The sequence below is a fragment of the Neofelis nebulosa genome, chromosome 15, assembly GCF_028018385.1.
Source record: "Neofelis nebulosa isolate mNeoNeb1 chromosome 15, mNeoNeb1.pri, whole genome shotgun sequence".
Lineage (NCBI taxonomy): Eukaryota > Metazoa > Chordata > Mammalia > Carnivora > Felidae > Neofelis > Neofelis nebulosa.
The window spans coordinates 5,659,838-5,675,281 of NC_080796.1; the positions used below are offsets into that span (position 1 = coordinate 5,659,838).

The window sequence follows — 15,444 nt, forward strand, 5'->3', positions numbered from 1 at the left end:
TCTTGCCATATTTTCTACCCAATGATCCATCAACATGTTTCAAAGTACCATAGCCTCCTCTTAGGCCCACGGGAGAGGCCATACCGGAGCCATTCTAATCATGTGACATTACCCTATATATGAGGCACTCGAATGCATGGATAATACATCTGTCAAGTTACAATACCACTAAGGAGAAATTTTATAATAGATTATATATATGTTATAGGCTAATAGGTGATGTTATATTATTATAATCTAACATACAGGACTCTATATTGCACATGTATTTTTAGGAGACATATATTTGACTACATAATAAGAACAAAATGAGATTTAAATACATTGAAGGACAGGACATTTCCTACCTCCTTGTAGTAGTCTATGAAGGTGATTTCCTCACCACCTGATTTCTTAAACGTACTTCTGGGAGTCTCCTCCCAATTAATAGCATCCACTCGATAGGTTCTATTGTTATACCTGTGGAATGGTCACAACACATAGTAGTATTCCTAACATATTTATGGCATGGGATCATGTAAGAAGTGAGAAGCTTTAAATCCTACAAGAAGTTTCAGGATATATCCACTTTAGTAAATTCATATGACATATAATTCACCTACGGAAGGCTACAATCCAATGGTTTTAGTATATTCACAGAGTTGTAAATCCTATACATTTGCCTACCCACCCTATTTCACATGAATTGAATGATACAGTATGTGACCTTTCCTGACAGCCTTCTTCCACTTGGTGTACTACTTTTCAAGGTTTATCTATGCTGTAGCATGTATTGGTATTTCATTCCTTTTTGTTGCCAAATGACACACTATTTTATGGATGTACATTTTTATTTTTCCATTTGTCAGTTGATGAACATTTGAGTTGTTAACACCTTTGAGCTATTATGAATAATGAGATTATGGACATTCATGTATCAATTCTGGTAGACATAGGTGTTCATTTCTCTTGGGTATAAAACTAGGAAGAGATTGCTGGCTCATATGGTGACACTGTATTTAGCATATTGAAAAAGGGCCATCCTGTTTTCCAAAGAGACCACACCATTTTTACTTCTACCGGCAGTATTTGACGGGTGGTTCCAACTTTTTCACATCCTTGCCGACACTTAGTCTCTGCCTTTTCAAATTTAGCCATCATACTATGAAGGGGTATTTCACTGTGGTTTGACTTTGCATTTCCCTGATGGCCAAGAATATTGAGTATCTTTTCATGTGATTATTGGCCATTTGTATATTTTCTTTGGAAGCCTGTCTATTCAGATCCTTTGCCCATTTTTTTGAAAGTTGGGTTGAAGAAATAAGTAAAAGTTAGGTTCTCTTTTAATTATTGACTTGTAAACATTTCTTACATATGTAGAAGCAAGTTGTTCTGGAGATATGTGATTTCAAATGTTCTCTCATTCTGTTCCTTTTTTTTTTTCTTTCTTTTTCTTAACTTTAAATTTTTTGTAACGTTTATTTATTTTTGAGACAGAGAGAGACAGAGCATGAACAGGGGAGGGGCAGAGAGAGAGGAAGACACAGAATCTGAAGCAGGCTCCAGTCTCCTAGCCATCAGCCCAGAGCCCGACGCGGGGCTCGAACTCAGACTGCGAGATCGTGACCTGAGTTGAAGTCGGACGCTTAACCGTCTGAGCCACCCAGGCGCCCCCCTTTTTTTTCACTTCAAAGAAAGAAAGTTTTCAATTTGGTGAAGTCCAATTTACGTTTTCCTTCTGTCAACCCTTCTCTGTTGGCATTTTATTTTATAAGGTTTTCTCTAAGCCAAAGTCAAGAAAATTTACTCCTAGATTTGCTTCTAGGAATTTTATAGAGTTTTAACGCTTACATTTAGGTCTATTTTTAGTTAATTTTGGGGATAAATTGGAGTTAATTTTGTATCTTCTGTGAGGAACGGCCAGGTGGATATCCAGTGGTCCCAGCAATATTTGAGGAAACGAGTATTCCTACCCCAAGAAAGCGGTCTTGAAACTCTTGCTGAAAAAAAAAAAAATCAATGGACTATAAATGTGAGGGTTAACTCCAGGATTCTCAATTGTATTCCATTGATTTTTAGGTCTATCTTCATACCAGTATCCCACTGTCCTAATTCCTAGAGCTTTGTAGTGAATTTTGAAATTGGAAAGCAGGAATAAAGTTGAGGACTCCTACGATGATGCTGGCCAAGCAGCTTTACATCCACGCTCTTCAGCTTAAAATGTCTGGTCTAGAAGAAGGTTAGAAGTAAAACACTTCCGTCAAGTGGACATTTGCTAATGGATGATAATTAAGCCCTGATTGTTAAAAATAGTTAGACACAAAGCAAGGGAAAAGAAATTTGGAAGGAGCATATTCTGTTACATGTGAGAGAGGGTTCAGAGCAGGTGACTGGATCAACATCAGGAATCACAAGAACAGCAAAATCTACAACTGAAACTTATCTTTCTCTCATGCTGTATAGCCAGATGAGAAAAGTGTGGATGGATTCTCACCATTCCCATGCTATTTCTGCCTCTGACCTTTAATGTTTATTGATTCAAAAACTATAGGACCATCTCTTATGGGGGGAAAAAGTTCTCAAAGTGGTTGGATAGGTTTTTAAATAGCAGACTCACAGGACACCTGGGTGGCTCAGTTGGTCAAGTGTCTGACTTCAGCTCAGGTCATGATCTCATGGTTCGTGGGTTCGAGCCCCACATCAGACTCTGTGCTGACAGTGCAGAGCCTGGAACCTGCTTCGGATTCTGTGTCTCCCTCTCTGTCTCTGTCTCTCTCTCTCTGCCCCTCCCCACACTCTCTCTGCTTCTCTCAAAAAAAATAATAAGCATTAAAAAAGTTAATAAACACAGATGTAAAAACAATTGATCCAACTAATTCTTAAAAATTTCCATAGCATCTTTCCTTTGGGATTTGTTATCAACATGCATTAGATCATAAGCAGTTTGCATTCAGAGCAGTTTGTGGTTCACATCAGCACAGAGGGTAATGCTGGTTTCATACTCAAGAATAGAAGCACTATATCCAGGCCAGATTACCAGCCTGCAAACAGAAGACATTAGATGTAAGGGTCAAAGTCCAAGCTCTGAACAAGGAAGCAAGCGTCCCAGTGTTGGAACTTGGGATCTAAAATTGGTGCTTAGGAGTCAAGCAGTTTCAATTTCTTATTTTTAGTAAGAACTGATCTTTTGAAGGACCTTTCCAATAGAGATTTACCTGATGGGCTAGTTATAACTCTTACACTCTTTGTTAAACCATATTGTTACCACCCACAGGCTCACACACCTATAGCCACACACATGCGTATGTATGTATGTGAGAATATATAGGATATAGGTGTATGAATTATAAACATATACACAATATATACACATACATACATGTAGCTATAATTACTATGATTGAAAGTATTTAAGAGAAATCTACTATCCAAATTTTAGAAGATTTAGACTTCTTATGAGGTTTATAGAACTACCGAATACCTCAAGGTTTATGCTTATCACTCTAGGACTGTAAGAGTGAATCTTTTCACTTCGTTCCAAATTTACATGAAATTCTAACTGAATCGTTCATGGCCAGTGGGTACCACTGAAAAGACCATCACTTATAAATCCTACTGCTTCAAATGAGAGTCACTTTCTCAAATGCTTCTATGGTCAGGTCTGTAGAATGTGAAACTTTCCACTGTGTACTTATGATTGAGGAACTCCGTGGCCTCATTCTCGTTGTAATAGTTGCGACCAACTTGCTTCAAATCCATCATCTTCGAAATTCTAGAAATTGGAAGAATGGATTTCGTGGAAACCGCAGTGAATATTATGAAGATTTACTAACAAACACGGAGATACACTGGGGGAAAGAAATCGATCAGTGACTTTGTTTTACAAACGATTAACAGGAAGTGCCTGATACAACAAGGAAATGACATTGTAAGGTAGATATTAAGGCCCCTTGAACCTCCATTTTTCCCTCCTTTACATAATCTACAACAAAGGGTCATGGGAAGGTCATCAGAAGGTCCTTCATCCCCAGAAATGAACTGAAACCTCTTTTGCAGACTACGTGCCTCCAATTTTCATTTTCACTATTTGTGCGTCACCGTAAGTGTAGAACACCAAACAAATGTAGGGGTGCCTGCTTGGCTGAGTCGGTTAAGCACCAGACTTTGGCTCAGGGCATGATCTTGCACTGAGGGCTCAAGCCCCGCACTGGGCTCTGTGCTGACAGCTCGGAGCCTGGATCCTGCTTCAGATTCTGTGTCTCCCTCTCTCTGCCTCTCCCCTGCTTCTGCTCTTTCTCTCTCTCTTACAAAAATAAACAACCATTAAGAAAAGAAAACAAATGCACCTTTACTCCAGGAGAAAGAGGCATCGCTGTGCACAGCTGACATCTGTCCCTCCCTAGACAGGGAGCAGGCACGGGATGTGGGGGTAGGCAGGAAGAACAATGTCAACAATAAGCCACAGAACTCAAGCACATCTAGGTGAGGTTCAAGTGCCGATGCATCTCAAAGATCGCTTGCCCTCCCAGAACACGAGGAGACCTCGAGAACACAAATTCTAGGACCAAACAGCTATGTACAGTGCCACTGACACACTAACATGCAACCAAATCTCAAGGAAATGAAATCTCAGAAACACATTTGCTAGAGAGTATGTTGTAATAACGTAAGCAGTCCAGTGAGGTGGGTTTGAGTTCACTGAAGAATTCAGTGATCACCTTCACAATCTTTTTGCCCCACCGGCTGACCAGTTCTGTTTTCTGAGGTAAAGAAACAACAAAAAGGTCTAGTGCTCCTTCCAAGGAGAGGACGCTCATTACTGGACCACAAAACAACAGGTCACTTGGGTGTCTGGCAGGAGCAATCTTAACCCCCAGAGACACAGGCAGGTAGAAAATATGATTTAGGAGACCCAAATGAGGGTCCGAATCAAATAGTTACAGTGATTTTTTTTTTAACTTAAACAAACTCCTGTAAACTATGCACTTGCTAAATAAATACAGAAGTTTACTGAAGTGGGGTGTCTGGGTGGCTCAGTCGGTGAAATGTCTAACTTCAGCTCAGATCATGATCTCACATTTTATGGGCTCTAGCCCTATATCGGGCTTTGTGCTGACAGCTCAGAGCCTGGAGCCAGCTTCAGATTCTGTGTCTCCCTCTCTCTGCCCCTCCCCCGCTCACACTCTGCCTCTCTCTCTCTCTCTCTCTCTCTCTCTCTCTCTCTCTCAAAAATAAACGTTTTAAAAGAATAGTTATTCAAGTTTATTGAAGAGGGTCAGCTGGGTGGCTCAGTCAGTTAAGCCTCTGACACTTGATTTCAGCTCAGGTTATGATCTCATGGTTCAGGGGTTTGAGCCCCACTTCAGGCTCTGTGCTGTGTCAAACCTGCTTAAGATTCTTTCTCTCTGCCCCCCCCCCAATTGCTCCCTCTCAGAAATATTAAATTAAGGAAAAGAAATGGAGTATTAAGTCCTTCCAGTTCTGTGTGTGTATGCGTGTGTGTGTGTGAAGTTTTGGAACAAGAAATAAAAACTTTTTCAATACTTCGTCAGCATTTGAGCCCTATTTGCCATTGGAAAGGTAAAAAATATATATTTTGTTCTTAAATTCATTTTAACCACCAAAATGAGGCATGAGGGAACATCAGTGATAGCCAAACACGGCATGTGGGTTTTGTTACAAATCCTATGGGCAAGAGATCGAGAGGTGTCCATGAACCATTGTATGAAAAAGGTGTATTTGCTATAATACAGGGAGAATGTGAGAGAAAGAAGAAAGGTCAAGAAAATGTCCACTAACAGGAGTGCCTGCATGGCTCAGTTGGTTAAGTGCCCAACTCTTGACTTCAGCTCAGGTCATGATCTTGTGGCTTGTGGGTTCAAGCCCTGTGGCCCTGCACAAACAGTGCAGAGCCTGCTTGGGATTCTCTCGCCCTTGCTCTCTGCTCCTCCCCTACGTGTGCTTTCTCTCTCTCAGAATAAGTCAATAAACTTAAAGAGAAAGAAAGTGTCCAATCACATTACTTACCCTGCTTTTGTAGTTTATGAGGCAGTAATAAAGAGTTCCCATCAAATGTGGGACACTCTTCAATTACGTGTTTATGCTGGCAGAGCAGATCTGTACGAACTTTTCCCTCTTCAACCTCTGGCATGTAATCAATGTTGTACTTATACGTGAGGGGTTCAGGGCGAGAGGTCACTCGGAAATGGTTGGGGAATAGCTTCACCACTCTACCTTGCATTCCTGCAAAAACCGAGGCACAGGTCAATAATGAAACAAGTTGACCAATCGCTCCCCAAACAATGGAGACACCACAATCTTGAGAGCTTAAGTTAGGCCAAACCAAGACATGAACAAGTAACGAACACTTATACACACCTGATGCCCAGAATATGTACCGGCCTTTTAGAGGAATCCTCACACAAACATACATTTAGAGTTAAAACAGGAGATTAAAATATTAAATTAACAGTAACAAGAGATCAAAAGAAAACCTCTTGTAGCACAACGCTTCCAAAAGGGGACGGTGAGTGGGGAGCCACTGTTTGTAATAGTGTTTAGCATTAAAAAAAAAAAAAAAAAAAAAAAAGGCTCAGCACAACCAAAGAACTGCATCATTTTAGTTGCTATAAAAGGAAAAGAAAACTGGAGAGTACATCCAGGCCCCTAAAATAGGTCTCTATTTCTGCAAAGGTGGAGGTTATTAAATCATGAGAAGGTAGGAAGGTACCTCCACTCACAGTGATGGGGTGAAGCTCTAAGATTCTCAAACACAAATGAACCTCAGAACAAGATCAACATGAACAATTCCATAACACTAGGTTGTTAAAGGCCAGCACACCTGTTGTGGAGTCTTTCACATGTTCCAAGTACTGTCGGGTATTCACCACCTGGTCTTGAAAAATGGCTCCAAGACCACCTCTGAATGGTGTCCCTGCTCAGCGCGGCGATGACTGTGTCCATCTTCCCCTCGTCTGGGAGGATGAAGAAGACGGTCCCGTTGCCCGTGTATTCCAATTGTACCAGCTGGCAGGGGAGCACCCGGTCTTTCAGGTACTTGGTGGGGCTCGACTGGAACATCATGGGCACGGTCACCACGGTGCTCTCGTTCACATAGAAGTTCTCCTCCCTGGTGCTTTCCGGGTCGAAGGGGTGTGCCCACATGCCTGGGAGAGGAGGGAGGGGGAGGGCAGGAGACAGGCCCGTGAGAGTGGGTGACACGAGAGCTCTAGGCCGGGTCGCGGCCCCCACCAGGGAGGCGGGAGGTTCCCGGTAAGGTATGAAATCCCCGGCACTTTTGAGCCTGTTGTATTCTCCACCTCTTGGCACGGACTGAGGGTTCACTCTGTTCCTGAGCTGCTAAAAACAGGAGGAGGGGGACAGAGGAGAATGCTGGGCCTTGGATTTGGGGGTCGGATTCAGGAAACCAGATTTTGCCTCCCACCCGAGCCCGGAGTGGATCCCAGATTGGAGGGCTCTGAAATCGTGTCGAATGGAACTCGGGCTGTGAATTCGAGGTCAGGGGTGGGGGAGGTTTGGAGCAAGGGACCGCCCGCCCCGTCCCCGCGCCTTGACGTCAGCCACAGAAGCCCAGCAGGCCCCCTGGTCCCCCGTGGACCGTGCCCACTCCCCCGAGGGCCACACCCCATCTCCTGCGGGCAAAGTCAGGATAAGATGCCCTTGAGGTCACAGGCTCACACCAGCGGCCGGACTCGAAGCCCTCCGCCGTGTTCCGCGATGGCATCCCGTAGCCTCTCTGCCTGCCTCGTGATGGGGAGCTCACTACCTTCACGGACCAGACTCTCCACCACTGGTCAGCTCTTAACGAGAAGAAAATTGCTTCGAGAGCCAAAGCCCGCCTGATCGTGAGGCCTGTCTGCTGAGCCCCTTCGACCCTTCTGGGCTCATTCCAGGCAACCGTGAGTGCTCTCCCAGGTGACAGAACTCTGGATATTTAAAGACGTGGGCAGATCTCGCCAGGGCCTCCGGTGCTCTCCAGGCCTGGAGATGACTGGGGACCCTGCATCCTGGGGGTCCCCGGTGTCTTGGATGCCTTCGGCCCAAAAGCCCCGGTGCCCTTGTGAGGTCTCTGTGTCCCAACTGAGGCTGCCTGGAGGTGGCGGCCAGAGCAGAGGTCCAGGCAGGCCTCTCTCCATCCCGCCGCCTGCAGGATCTGCGGACCACAAGGCCAGAACTCTTGTTCTGTTCAGCCTCAATCTCCGTGAAGGGCTCCTAAGGGAGGCAGTAGGGAGAGGTGGGTGGAGGTGGGGAAAGGGCCGGGTGGAGGTGGGGCCTGGAGCCTATGCCCCGCCCCCTCCCTGGTGCCTGAATGTGACATCGCAGCCTGGCTGTCTCACAGCAAGTGGGATCATTTGAGGGCTTTCAAACCATCCTCCAGGGGAGGCCTGGGACCCCCTGGACTGAAGGCAGTGGTTCACTTACTAAGTGGTCACTTAGTTCACTTACCTGTCCGACTTCCAGCAAAAAAAAAAAAAAAAAAAAAGTGAATTTTTTCAGGGTTAGGTTTTTCCTTGGGCACAAAACAAAATACAGAATGGGGCCCGACCTCTATTTTAGGGGATTTTTTTTTTCCTTGAAAGTTCTCGGGCCATGAGAACTCGGGGTCGGGAAACTTAAGAATTTATGGGGGTGAACTGGGGAGAGCAAGGATGATTCCTGCAGAAAACCTTCTAACGATATTTTTAGTGTTCTCAAAAAAAAGAAAAAAAGCTGTCGAGAGAGTCCACTAAGTAAGGGACATGCCAGGGACACTTTGCCTGCCCTAAGTTTAGTGACGGATAGCTATGCCACTGCTCATTGCTACTTATTATGCCGGCCTTCTGGAAACATATTAGGGTAGCCCCAGCTTAAACAGGGGCTTGCCACTTAGTTTGGCTGTGTTCCAGAAAATCTGTATACAACAAAGCAGCACATGCCCCTGTCAGCTCTCGCATTCAGATTTCTATTTCCAAAGCCGTTTGGATTTTATCACCAGAACTACTCTTTTCCATCAGCTCAGTCCCACTGTGGTCATGAGAACATTGAGAAACTTCCAGATGACGTCACCAAATGACGTCACCAAATGACGGCTGTCCCACAAGCCCCCTCGTGGGCCCCGGAGCACCCCTTCCTCCGTACCTGGGTTTACTACCCTCTGCTTCCAAGGAAGTGCTGTCAGAATCTCTATGCAACCACTGTTGAGCTCCTGCCATGTGCCAAGCACTGTGCAAAGGCACTGGGGCCTCCAAAGAGACAAGGATACCAGGCAGGAGCACACAGTCTGTGGGAGAGATGGCCTGTGGAGTTTGGGGGAGCACTCAGAAACCTTTCTGGGCAAACATTTCCAGAGTCCTTGACCCTCCCGCGATTGAGTGTAAAGAACACGAATGGAAACACCAAAGACCCTGAAGGGCCAACTAATATTTGACAAGGGAGCCGAGATAACTCAATGGAAAAAGATAGTCTCTTCAATACCTGGTGCTAGGAAAACTGGGTGTTCATGCAAAAGAATGAAGCTGGACCCACATCCTACACCACATGCAAAAGTTAACTCAAAGTGAATTAAAGATCGGAAACCATAGGGCACCTGGGTGGCTCAGTCAGTTAAGCATCCGACTCTTGACTTCGGCTCAGCTTATGATCGCGCAGTTTGTGAGTCTGAGCCCCACATCAGGCTCCGTGCTGACAGTGCAGAGCCTGCTTGGGATTCTCTCTCTCTCCTCTCTCTGCCCCCTTCGTCTCAAAATACATAAATAAATGTAAAAAAAATCTGAAACCATAAGGCTAGAAAACATAGGGAAAAAGAAGCTCCCTGACACTGATTTTGGTGCTGACTTTTTGGAGATGACTCCAGAATCGCAAACAACAAAAGGAGAAATAAACCAGAGGGACACCTCAAACTAAAAAGCTCCTGCACAGCCAAAGATACAATCAACACAACGAGAGGCGGCCTACAGAATGGAAGAAAACATTTGCAGACTGCATATTGGATAAGGGGCTACTATCCCCCATATATAAGGAGCTCATATACTTTGATAGCAGAAAGCAAATAATTCAACTAAAAAATGAGCGGAGGCCTTGAATAGGTATTTTCCCACAGAAGACGTACGAATGGCCAACAGGTACATGGAAAGGGGCCCCACATCCCTCATCGCCAGGGAAATCCAATCAAAGCCACATGAGCTATCACCTCCCACCCGTGCGTGTGGCTAGTGGCAAAAAGACGAGAGAGAACAAGGGTTGGTGAGGATGTGGAGAAGAAGGAGCCCTCGTGCCCTGCGGGCGGGAACGCAGATCGGTGCAGCCGATTTTACGTGGAAAACGGTAGGGAGGTTCCTCAAAAAGTTAAAAACGGAAATTCCATATGATCCAACAATCTCACTCCTGGGAATACATCAGAAGGAAATTCACTCACCATCTCAAAGAGATAAAGACATTATCTGTACTATGTCCGTCACAGCGTTATTGACAGTAACCGAGATGCAGAAGCAACTTAGGTGTCCACTGATGGATGGATGGATGGGTAAAGAAAACGCGTGCACACACACACACACACACACACACACACACACACACAGGGATATTATTTAGCTACAGAAAAAAGAAGGAAAACCTGCCATTTGTGACCATATGGATGAATCTTGAAGGCATTATCCTAAGTGAAATGAGTCGGACACAGGAAGACAAATACTGTATGATCTCACAGGTATGTAGAATCTAAAAACCTAGAACTCCTACCACGTGAGGGGATGTGGGTGTCAGCTCGCCTCATCTTGGGGGTCATTTTGCAGTTTGTGCGTATATCAAGTCATCACGCTGTAGGTCTTGAACGCAGGCAATGTTATAAACTAATTATGTCTCAGTAAAAGTGGAGGGAAAAAAATTGCTGCCTTGGCCGGGTCAGCCTCACACCCTCCCGGGAGGGACATCGCTGCCAGGTGGGCCTCCAGGCTGGTGCGGAGGATGGAGGACAGAAGGAGGGGGGCTTAACATGACGGTAAGTCTGTCCAGGTAGCATAGAGCTGGGAGGGGGGGGTGCGGTTGGCTAACGGGGGGCACTGAGTAGGAGTTGGAGAGAAGAGAAAAGGGCAAGTGAGGATTCTTTCTGGAGACTATGATCTGGATGAGCTTTGAGGTTGTTGAGAGATACATATTAAATGTGGTTATTACCTTAAAAAAAAAAAAAAAAAAAAAAAGAAAAATGGCTCCAAGACCCCTTTTCCCCTCAGCGACAGTGCCTGCAATCCAGCCCCCAGCTGAAGTTCCTCTGCACAGAAACAAATGCAAAAACCATGAATTTTATAGGATAAACAACAAATGGAAACGTAAACAAAGGACAATGTTAAGTACAACTTAAGTGGAGGTGGTTGGAGGTAGAAAAGAGGGTTGTCAAAGGATCCAAACAACAGTAGTTCGGTAATGGATCACCAGAGAAGGTGAATGTTACCCAGAAGCCTTTCTCAACAAGACCCCATTCCATGTCAGCGGCTACCCTAGCACCGCATTCATTGCTGCTATGGCGTTGCCTCCTTTCATCCGGTATTTGTTCAGAGTGCAAGCTTCTTCTAATCAGAAACTTTGTCCTTTCTCTACCTTTATAGGCTAATCACCTGGTACCAGAGTGCCCTCTACTGGCATCAGAAGATGCTGACTAAATAAACAGTCCTTTCAAAAAAAAAAAAATGCATGAGAGGTGTTTGTTTGAGTGGCCTCAGTGGATGAAGCTGAGGACTCTTGCTTTCAGCTCAGGTCATTATTTCACAGTTCCTGAATTCGAGCCCTGCATCAGAGCTCTGTGCTGACAGCATGCAGTCTGCTTGGGATTCTCTCTCTGCCCCTCCCCTGCTCTTGCTCTCTCGGTCTCTCTACATAAACAAACTGAAAACAAAATTTATCAAAGGCCAGTTTCATGATTTTTTTTTTTAAAAACAACTGATCGATTTTTTTTTTACAGCAACTGGGAAAGGCTCTCATGTTATTTTTATCACATTGTAATATTCATCTAATTTAACTATTTTACAAGGTGAATATTTGAGCACAGTGCAAGGCAATCTTTCACAAATTATGAAAGAAACCTCGTAAATGGGTAATACAGTCCATGCCTTGGGTTGCACAAACTGGTTTTCTTCAAAATGTTACTTCTGGAAGCTATTATCCCTAGCTTATGATGCTCTTATAAAAACACAGTCTGAATTTCCTTAATAGAAAAACTTATTTCATTTTACACGTAAGTTTTTAAATGATTTTTATCAAACTCTCAACTAATTCCTGACACGCCCAGCAATCAAATTTATCATATTCAAACTTCACTGAAAGAAAACACCAAGCATCATTCATTAGTACTTGCTACATACAGTGTACTTACATTAAATATTAATAACCCCTGAGATGCGACATAGATGATAAAAATAGGTGTCTTAAGGGGCGCCTGGGTGGCGCAGTCGGTTAAGCGTCCGACTTCAGCCAGGTCACGATCTCGCGGTCCGTGAGTTCGAGCCCTGCGTCAGGCTCTGGGCTGATGGCTCGGAGCCTGGAGCCTGTTTCCGATTCTGTGTCTCTCTCTCTCTCTGCCCCTCCCCCGTTCATGCTCTGTCTCTCTGTCCCAAAAAAAAAAAAAAAAAAGTTGAAAAAAAAAATAAAAAAAAAAATAGGTGTCTTAATATTGTATATTCATGTTTATCACGTCGTCTTACGGGGTCTGGATTTTGTCTCAGTTTATTATAAAAGTATCTACAACAGAGGATACCAAAAGCAGAGGAAACAGGAGCAAAATAGACAAGTGGGAATTCAAACTAAAAACTTTCTGTACAGCAAATGAATCAACAGAATGAAAGGCAACTTACGGAATGGGAGAAAGTATTTGCAAACCACGCATCTGATAAGGGGTTAATTTAAAATATATAAGGAACTCCTGCTACTCAATAGCCAAAAAACCTAATAACCCATCTTTCTTTTAATGGGGAAAGGACCTGAATCGGCATCTCTCCAAAGAGGACATATAATGGCAAACAGACATATGAATTTAGAACCAAGCAAAGTACAGAAAACTGGGTATTACCGGAAGGTGGGATGTGAGGGGGCTGGTTGAATTCATGGGGGACAAAGCAGACCCTCAGTGAGAAGTTGCCACTGAATCAAAGACTGGAAAGAGGAGAGTGAGTTACAAGGTTATAAGAGCCATAGGTAGAGGAAAGAGCAAATCTTCTAATGTAGAAACGTGCAAGAAAGAACAAGGTGGCCGATGTGACTGCTGCAAGGTGAGCACGAGGTAGACAAGCTTAGGTCAGAGACGTGGTGGGAGAGAGGCCATTTTTTTCAATGTTTATTGTTGAGAGAGAAAGAGAGAGAGAGAGAGAGAGAGAGAGAGAGAGAGAGAACAAGCAGGGGAGGGTGAGAGGGTGGGTGAGAGAGAGAGAGAGAAAGACAGAGGATCCAAAGCGGGCTCTGCACGGTCACACTTGGGGCTCAAACCTACAAACCGCGAGATTGTGACTTGAGCTGAAGTCAGGGCTTAATGGAATGAGCCACCGGTGCACCCCAGGAGGGAAGCCACCTCAAAGAATGTGCCTCTGACTGAGAAAATGGGAATCTTTACAGGATGTCGGGCAGAGGAACTGCATGGACCGATTTATATGGTTCTGTGTGCTGGGAACCAGGCAGAAGGAAAGACCAGGGTGGAAGCAAGAAGACGAGCTTGGAGACCGCTTGCCACGTGCAGCAAGGGATGCTGGTGGCTTGGACCAGAGGGCAGGAACAGAGGTGGTGACACACTGTCGGATGCCAGATAGTTTTTGGACAATTGGGAGACGACAGTGTTTCCTGGATGTTGGTGTGCAGGAAGAGTTTGGGGTCGACAGAGGAATCTAGGGCGGCTGCAAAGACTTTCGCCTGAGCGACTGGAAGAATGGAGCTTCTTCCAACGAAGCAAGCCAGACAAGTGTGCGAGGGAGAATCAGGAGCTCAGAGATGCCTGTGGGGTGTTAGGTGCCCGTTTTGAAGTCACTTTCAAAGAGGGGTCATTGGCTAGGGCCAAGCTCTTTAGAAACCTTTCCATCCACTCGGGTTGAAGGGAAGTCTATTCGCATAGGAGAAAACGCATGAGAAGGAAGTAGCAGGGGAAGAAGATAAAGCATCTTTTGCGCCAAGGAGACTGAACAGGCTGTGGAGGCTCCAGGCGGCGGAGGTGCGGCGGCTCCCTGCGGCGGGGCGCGTTGAGAGGGCGCCCGACCTCGCCCGCGGCCTCGGCCTCGGGTCCTGGCCCGACCTGCCATTGCTGCCCGGAAGGGGACAGACCCTGGAAGGGGGCACAGTTACGTTCGACTTCTCTAGGTAGTTGTCTGGTCACCTTTTACAAACCAGGACTTTGAAGAAGGCATCAGCTTGCTAACTACACGTGTTTTCCAATCACGCCCCAAACACTGCTAACTGCCAAGTTGCCAGAGAAGGATCCTGTGGTAACAGGGAGCCTGGTAAAACATTCTTAGAGATGTGCAGAAAATTACTGACTAGGATTCTTTTCCCCCACACCAAGTGACAGGTCACTGTGGGTTACCCTGCTTGCTTGTAGGAGTCCGGTGTGCACGGAGTTCACACCTACCGCCTAGCCCCATGGCGCGCGCACGCGCGCACACACACACCCCCCACACCCACCCAGGGCTACCGCCACCCGAACGGGTCACCCACCCCTGACTCCGCTGACACAACTCACCTTCGTTCCTGCCTCCTGAAGCATTAGTCTGATCTGTGGGGTGTTTCAGTTGCCTTCTTTCACGCCCTGTCGCCTAGGGTTCCTCTTCCAGCCCCGCAGCGCCTGAGCGCTGACATCCGCGGGGTCAGAGGGCCAAAGCTCCTCTCTGAAAGGGCCGGCCTTTCCCGGGACTGGCCCTGTACCTGTACCTCGCCGCGGTCACCGAGGGGCAGTAGGACTAGCCTGGCCTCCTTGCGGGACGCTCCCACAGTCAGCAAGGCTGGCCCCGACCAGCCCCCACCCTCATTTCTAGTTCAACCCTGCTGGCCCAGCCCCTTCAGGCACCGCCTCCATCCGGGCCCAAATGAGGCCTACCTAGTGGTGCACCTGGCGGTTTCAAAGGTGCTCGGAGTCTCAGGGGGATGGGCGTGGGCGGTTCTGCCCGCTCTCCTGCCCGGCCCAACCTCCCCCACCAACCATCCCCCGATTAACCTGCCAGTGACTTCACCAAACGAGGTACACATGGAGCTCCAGAAACTTAGGGCCTTACCACTTAATATTTTAACCAGTTCCCCACGGCTCCCAATAAAACTACACTGTAACCACTGCGACTATCCTTGGATCCAAATCTAGGCTCCTTCATCATCCTCTCCTTGGCCTAGATCCCTACAAGTGGGTTTGCAGTGATTTCTAAGCTTTTCAGCATTGGCGTAATTAAAAAAAAAAAAAATTCTTGTTGTTGTTGAATCAGGCTTTTTTTGTCCATTGCTTCCGAGTTT

The 15,444-nt window shown here is 45.8% G+C and overlaps 1 protein-coding gene across 5 annotated transcripts in view; it reads right to left on the bottom strand.

The window, feature by feature from the left end:
- LOC131495915 (piwi-like protein 3) overlaps positions 1–6,896 on the bottom strand; it is a 119,599-nt gene extending 112,703 nt beyond the window's left edge. Inside the window, exons 1-5 of one of the 5 annotated variants that reach the window (XR_009254176.1) lie at positions 6,821–6,896; positions 6,007–6,222; positions 3,671–3,751; positions 1,831–1,975; positions 348–459 (exon numbers count right to left, since the gene is read on the bottom strand). Coding sequence is in view for 2 of the 5 variants with exons in the window: in XM_058701096.1 (XP_058557079.1) it covers positions 348–459; positions 1,831–1,832 (114 nt within the window). In the remaining 3 variants the exon portion in view is untranslated. Of the gene's footprint in view, positions 1–347; positions 460–1,830; positions 1,980–2,072; positions 2,695–3,670; positions 3,828–6,006; positions 6,223–6,820 lie in introns of those variants that run through there. The other 4 variants (XR_009254175.1, XR_009254177.1, XM_058701096.1 and 1 more) reach the window with 4 other exon arrangements.
- Between the last annotated feature and the right edge of the window lie 8,548 nt (positions 6,897–15,444).